At 57.1% G+C, this 6976-nt stretch overlaps 1 protein-coding gene across 1 annotated transcript; it reads right to left on the bottom strand.

The window, feature by feature from the left end:
• Nucleotides 1-900: 900 nt before the first annotated feature.
• Nucleotides 901-3567, bottom strand: LOC142357728 (uncharacterized). Its single transcript, XM_075409274.1, has 7 exons — nt 3416-3567; nt 3171-3267; nt 2855-2992; nt 2319-2546; nt 1723-1907; nt 1378-1550; nt 901-1074 (listed from the first exon to the last, which is right to left on the bottom strand). Exons 1-7 carry the CDS (start codon nt 3565-3567, stop codon nt 932-934), a joined length of 1116 nt encoding a protein of 371 aa, XP_075265389.1. The 3' UTR covers nt 901-931.
• Nucleotides 3568-6976: the final 3409 nt, after the last annotated feature.

The following is a 6976-nucleotide window of genomic DNA, read 5'->3' as shown; positions in this document are numbered from 1 at the left end:
CGCTCCATCAGCGCTGCCCTGGGCGCGATCATGATACATGCCCTGGCATGCACGTCTGTCATCATTGCTTGTACAGTAGTGGTAAGGATACTTCCCAGATCGACAAAACAAACTTCGATTGAAAAGTTCATACGAAATTCTGCAGCCACTGCCATTAATACATCAAGCACCTGAAAGGCCTCCAGATGATCTGTCTAAACTTGATGGTTTTGCGGCCATGCCATGCCTAGCCGCTGGTGCATGGGTGCTACACATTGGCCAATTTATAGATGCAGTTACTGCCGAGCAAGAGGAAACTTACAGAAGGGGAAACCGCCTACCTCCCAATCCGCCATGTGTGAGGGGTGAGAGCTGTAGCGATCGCAGCGTTATGCATGCGGTCGTTGTACTCTTAGGAGTTTTCTACCCAAGCTCTGTACCAGACGGCCACACGGTGCCACACACAACACTGCCAAATGCCAATCTGTTAGAGTCAAAACATGATCCAGCTGAGGGCCAACACCTGCCCGCGCCCTGGCATGTGGCCCGGACATGATGCCCAATTACCTCTGTGCTGTGCCCACATGACATCGCGGTCCCCACGGTGGAACCCCACCGTGCTTCCCCATGTCGATTTGCAGCCATAGAATGTTCCGCATGGAGTACTGGTGACAGACGCTGCTGAGACACAGGCATGGGCCGGGCGCTCGATCAGAGCAGCAAGGGATCCACTGGTGATGTGACAGGCGCCAAACATGAAGCAGTAATCCGTGTCATATATTACAATGAAACGATACAATGATTGACCGGGGGGGGGGGGGGGGGGGGCGAGGGATGGGCCATGATACGCCGGTTCCCGGTCTAGCGGCAAAATCTAAGCTGGTGGAGACCTGGAAGCTGCAGGGCATAACAGAATGTAGCGCTCCTCTGCAAGCTCCGTGCGGGCGGGGGCTCAGTGGCCGGGCCGACCCTCCACAGCATGTAGTCGCCTCTCAATGCCTGAAAGCCGATGCTCCAAGCCGTCGCGGAACGAATCAAGCTCAACCTTTAGCCTCTCTGTCAACATGTCAGCCAGCGCCGCAGCTTCGAGTGGACCTGCGTCACAGCATGGCTCAGTACTGGTAGTTTACCTGCCGAGGATCATTGATCTGCAGAACCAAGACAGGCCGGGGATTCCCATCTTTGTCTCTGTCTCTCGGTCTCTGTCTCTGTCTCTGTCTCTGTCTCTGTCTGTCTGTCTCTCTCTCTCTCTCTCTCTGACCCATTTCCCTCTCCTCCCTCTCCCTTTGCGTCTTGCCTCTCTCTCTCCTTCCGCACCCTTCCCTGCAACTTTTCCGGCCCCCTTTCACTCCAGTGAGTGTGGCAATCCTGCGCCGGGAAATGACCGCATGCACTCACCAGCTGCGGCCTTTGGTGGGCTGCTTTCATTGAACAGCTGGCGGGTGGTGGCATGATCTGATGCCCCTTGGACTGATCCCCCTGTAGCGCCTGGCATTTGCTGCTCCATCTCGGCGACCCCCGCTGGGGACTTCTGTTTCCGTTGCACCCGTTTCGCCTTCTTGTCACTAGGCCTGGGGTGCCAAAGTTGATCCAATGTCAGTGAAGGAAGGCTGCAAGCTCTGGCTAAGCACCTGTTGTACGTGTCTAGCAAGGGTCATGCCATGCATCGGAACGGTGACCGTCGGTATTTTTTGTTTTGCTGGCAGAACACCACGCGCATCGAGGTGAGGCGCAGGGGCTCACAATGGCGGAGTGAAATGGTCTTCTGCCGCCGGTGCTTTGGTAGCTGTCGTGTGGGCGATCGGTGTTACCCCCAGCATCGCCACCACATCGTCAAACCCGCAGTCCATCTCGAACGCCACCAGGGCAAGGCTTTCCAGGAACGACTTGTAGGAGAGGTTGCGGATGCTCTGGTTGTACTTGTTTGCCTGATGTGTTACGTTGGCAACGGAGATGAGCGCACAAGAAATAAACGTCAGATATCGGCGGTTGCCCGAGGATCTCTGCTGTCCAGGTAGTACAGAGGTGTGCCGCGCCCCGAGACACCCTCTCCCTTCCGTCCTTCGAGCTCCCCTCTTTTTTTTCCAGATTGCCATTTCCCTCCCCGACTCCCTCTGACCTAGCTTTCCGTTTTCTCGTCCCTGTGGTATTTCCCATTCTTCCTCCCCAGTCTGCCTCTCTTCAGAACCGTACTCTCGAATCTGCCGCCCTCGCCAGCATGGCCAGGTCCACACAAACGCCCGTGCGGGGGGGGGACGGAGCATGCGCCGTTGGACTGTTCCTATGCTCAACAGCCCCGGGGGGGGGGGGGGGGGGGGGGACGGAGGCTGGAAGCAGACCTTGGTGAAGATCACATCGAGCGCTGAAGGAGAGAGCTTTCCCTTGGGCTGGATGAAACCGGCGTCCCGGCACAGCTTGCTGAACTGGAAGGAGTTCATTTTGTCCTGCCTGGCCTGCCGGGTGCTGCCGTGGCCATGACCGAACGAACAAAAGCTGTCGAAAACTTGCCGCAGCTCCTCGGAATGAGCATAGCCACTGGGAACGGCAGCTTGGAATGACTCCGGAATCTGCAAACATTGGCAACACACAGCCGGCCTTTCAGCGCACGAAGGATTCCATGGCTGGATTCTTCAGCCACGCCCGCCACGCGCCTCTCCTCCTCCCTCGCCTCCCCCCAAACTGGTCGGCAAACATGGCGCACACACAAGGCAGACAGGGCGCCATGAGCGTGGCAGTGGCAGTTCCAACATAGCAATGGGCATGGACCCCGTGAGTAGACCCGAGGGGCGATGGCCGTGATTTTCCTGTGGTCAGAGGGTGCGTGCAGCTGTCGAAGGTTCAGGGCAGGTTCACTGTTAGGAGTCGGCACACATACATCGATTTTCTGGCGGCGACTGTTCACACTCTTCCGTGCCATCTCGACAGAGAAGATCTCCCCATACTCGTGCACAGTCATGTGGCCGTCCCCGTCGCGGTCCAACTTTGCGAAGAGCATGTCACAGTACCCCGCAACCTGTGGCATCACAGCGAACCCACGTCTCCATCAGACGTACTGCAGAGGATGCACACACGGCAGAGGCGGCACGTCTCCACAGGCAATGGGGTAGTAGGCATTAGCAGCCCTTCGTAAGCTGCATTCGGCTGCGTCTTTCAGTCGTGGAGTTGGCCGGGATAGTACGGTTCAACCGCACCTCAGATGGCTTAACCTCCTCGAGGAGGCCGGCCATATCCATTGCCAGCCGGAACTCGTCGCGCTCAAGGTAGTTGTTCTGGTTGAGGTCACACTTCCTGTGATGATGTGTGTCGGCCGCGAGTCATGATCAGCTCCGGAAAGAAAGAAAAAAAGAAGCAACAACTGCTCACGGTGAACTGTGAAACCGTGTGGGAATACGGAGGCTAAGTTCACAGAGTGCGCAGCATCCCTCGGGAACCTCACCGGAAGATCTCCCCCGCCATGGCTTGAGCTCCTCCACCCACCCAGCTGGACATGATCCGCTTGTTCTCTGGCTGATACTTCCCGCAGTACGTGCCGCGCCGGCCAATCTTGGGGGTCTTGGGGTTGAGAACATTCCGGTCTCGCACGTTCATCGCCGGCTGTATTTAAGAGACAGACGGAAACAAAGACACCGCGGAGGTTAGCACCAAGGCATTGAAGCCAGTACCTATGGTCGTGGTCCAAAATTGGCAACGACGGATATCAACACATGGAGCCTCAGCCCGCTGTCGAGGCATTGATGCTCAGGGGCAAACAACAGCCGACCAAGGATGTGTTGTTAGCAGTTGGCGGTACCTTGAGAGGTTTGGGGGGTGAGGAGCGAGCTGATGAGGAAGCCTTTGCTTTAGTTGGTGAACTCTTGGGCTTGTTGCTGGCTGGGGTCTTGGGAGCCAGCAAAGCAGGGGAAGTAACCGGGCGACTCGTAGGCAGAGGAGAGATCGAGCCCAGGGAATCCTGTTCATGCGCCTCCGCTGCGCGCTCCCTCGCTTGTCTGTTCAGCTCCAGCGCCTCTTCCACTGCTCGCTGGGAGGCCAGGGGTACGTCCCCCCCGAGCACCACCTGTTCGATGTTCGAGCCGCCGGTCCGCAGGGCCTTTGCAATGTTGGCAGCGTGGTGTGCCCCCCCAGCATCGACCTTGAGAGTCTTCAACTGACAAGGGCTGCGGATGAGATCTACGACAGCCTTTGATGACTGGCCATGGCAACACACACACACACAGGCTGCTTAGCAGATGTCTGAATTCGCCAAAAGGAACTCAGCCATCTGTGCTGCGTTGCATGCGGGCACGTATCAGTGCTGCAACTGGGCAGAGGAGGAGGGTTGAGCACGGGGCCGGGCAACTCACGGCAGACTGGAGGGCGATGCCCCTGACATCGAGCTGGTGCAGGTTGCCGTGCTCAACCACAGCTTGCAGGAGGTGCACCAGAGATGCTTCGCTGTACTCGTTGTCATCCACGAGCAGCTCCCGCAGACCTGTGTATAGGACCAGACCTCATCGTTAGCAGGAAGAGAGGTGGTGAGAGCTGGTGGCCGGTGAGCTGAGCCCATAACCAGCAAATCCGGTTGGTCGTGTTCCTGTGTTGGCATGTAGTCTTCGGACGAGAACACAGGCCGGCCAAACAAAGCTTACCCAAGGCGCCAGTGAGCAGCGAGTCTGCGATCGCATGAACAGCAGTTTGGCCGAGGTCATTTGCCCCGAGGTTCAGCCTCTGCAGGTGTGGGGTCTTGAACAGCGCCGCCCCGAGGGCAACACCACCCATATCCCCAATCTGCACAGACGAAAAAGGGCATCCCACAAGGAAACAGGCATCGCAGTGAGAGCATTAAAACGGACCACTGTTGCGCGCAGAAGCGACAGACATGGAGAGACAGTACACAGTACGTCTCGGGGCGCCTCCACTGTTGTCCAGGCCGAAATAATTTGTGTCAAAATCGGCGTCTGGCAGGCATGTGCTGCTAGCCTCTCGGTACCTGATTACCCTCCAGCTCCAGAATCTCGATGACCGGCTTGCCGGCGCTCTTGTGCTCTCCGGCAATGGCATAGCCAAGGGCTTGTGCTCCTTCGTCCCCAACATTGTTGTAGGAGAGGTCCAGGAACCGGAGGTGGATGTCTGATTCGCAGATGTCAGAGTTAGCTCTGGTTGCCAACTTGTCCGAACTACACTGGTGCATGGCTAGCAGCGGTGCGTTGTTGTGCTGTGGGCATTGATTTTTTTTGCGTTTGGTCGTCGCCTTGCAGACGTGAACCTTTCCTGGCAGCCAGGGGTGGTCAGTTTGTGAAGGGACAGCACCTTTCATCACGATAGCATGAGCAAGGGCGATGGTGCCTTCGTCCCCGATGCTGTTGTAGCACAGCTCCAAGCGGGTTAGCGAGCTGCCTGCGCTCATCAGTGGTGTCTTCACAAATGCCGACACGAAGTCTTGACCCTGGGCGTCATAGTACACAAGAGGCCACAATACCGGTGAGCTACCAACTGGCTTACCCTGCCGGATGTGTAACAAGGTGGATATGGAGAGGAAGCAGTAGCAAGGTTGGCGGGCCAGACCAGCTCAGCATTGCTCAACCGCAGCCACCGCAGCGATGTCAGGCGCCCGAGAGCTGCAGCAAATAACGATGGCTCCATGTCTCCTGTGCCGCAGAGCAAGAAGCAGCAGCTTGAGCCACCTTGCAGGCAACTAAGCTATCGTTCCGTTCGCAGCCCATACAGAACACGTTGACGCAGCTACGACAGCAAGACATTGTGAGCATAGCGTGGGTTTAATTCAGGCAGCGATATAGGGCCAAGTGCAAGGCTGGAGTACCGAGCAAAGCTGATGAGATTTGAAGGCACGTCAACCCGCAGGAACTTGCTGCGGACGTTACTGCCAACCATCCGTCTTCTGGCTGCAGTGACAGTAAAAACACCACGGCCATGTTAGAGGGGTAAGAGTGTATGCTTGCATGGGGATGGTAGATGAGATAGGACACAGCACATCAGGCTGGGGCGGCCGAGGGGTCTGCATGGATGCCAAGGGTGGCCTCTCACCATGATCAGCTTGTCTAGCGTGAGACCCTGCAAGCTAGAGCGAGCGATTGCTGAGGTGAATGCATCAACCTCGACTGCAGAGAGGGGGTGCTCCACTTGGATTGTGCATGTCTTGTAGCCGTGCTCCCTGGTGCATTTTAAGCACAAAGTCCACATCACTCTCAAAATGTGTTCAATAATAGTCAACGAAAGCTAGCAGAAAGGAAGAAGGTCCAGCGAGGGTACGGGAGATACTGCGTCCGATTATGACGATAAGCTAGACGCCAAGAGAACCGTCTGCTCGCAAGTGCATTCCCTGGTTCGCAAAGTTGCAGACACACAGCCCTCGGAAAGCACTATAGCACTCTGCTCGTGGTGTATCCTGGCGGCACGGCAGCTTTGCACTGCGTGAGAGCAACGCCTCTCCCATGAGCGAGGAACGCCGCCATACTATCGTGCCCCTGATTCTGGCGGACCTCCTGGGGGGTAGAATTCCCCGTAATCATTCGTATGGCACGACTACTCCTGTTTCCAGTTATGGCGAGGAGTTAGACGCGGGCAGCGTAACGGCGAGACGATGCTGCGGGATGTTTCAGATGTATGGAACTCGAGACGTCACCGGGCCACGCGCCCGCCCCTTCCCCGTCTGCATGCGGGGACGATTGTCCTAGCGTAAAGTTGAAGTGCTTTTCTCCACGTTCGTGACATCCTTGCACGCAAGTCCTGCCGGGGCATCCACCCGGGCTGGGACCAGGTTAGAATCTCTACCCTCTGGTTTTCGGCGGAGCGTCACGGCCAACTTACAGGGCGTCCTTAAGCTCCGGGATGGGCTTCACCCCAGCTTCGCTGCACCGCTTCGAGTAAGCCATTCCTCCTTGCTGATCCAGCGTCATTCTACGTGGGTAGCTCCTTGCGGATTGTCCTGATCTTCTATCGCGTCTCCGGACCGTTTGCCCCGTTCCTTTCCGCGCGCACCGCTCCTTTCCCTGCTCTCAAC

This window comes from Convolutriloba macropyga, unplaced genomic scaffold, assembly GCF_964194025.1.
Source record: "Convolutriloba macropyga unplaced genomic scaffold, txConMacr16.3 SCAFFOLD_5879, whole genome shotgun sequence".
Taxonomy (NCBI): Eukaryota; Metazoa; Xenacoelomorpha; order Acoela; family Convolutidae; genus Convolutriloba; species Convolutriloba macropyga.
The sequence above is the reverse complement of the archived record's forward strand: the minus strand, read 5'-3'. Positions and strand labels throughout refer to the sequence as shown.

What these genes read in the sequence shown, in the direction of transcription:
- LOC142357728 (XM_075409274.1), bottom strand. Translation starts at nt 3,567, where the DNA reads ATGAACGTGCGAGACCGGAATGTTCTCAACCCCAAGACCCCCAAGATT. An exon ending in AGGAGGTTAAGCCATCTGAG is followed by an intron (nt 2,993 to 3,170) that starts GTGCGGTTGAAC and finishes GTGATGCCACAG; the next exon opens with GTTGCGGGGTACTGTGACAT. An exon ending in GTCGCCGCCAGAAAATCGAT is followed by an intron (nt 2,547 to 2,854) that starts GTATGTGTGCCG and finishes CAATGTTTGCAG; the next exon opens with ATTCCGGAGTCATTCCAAGC.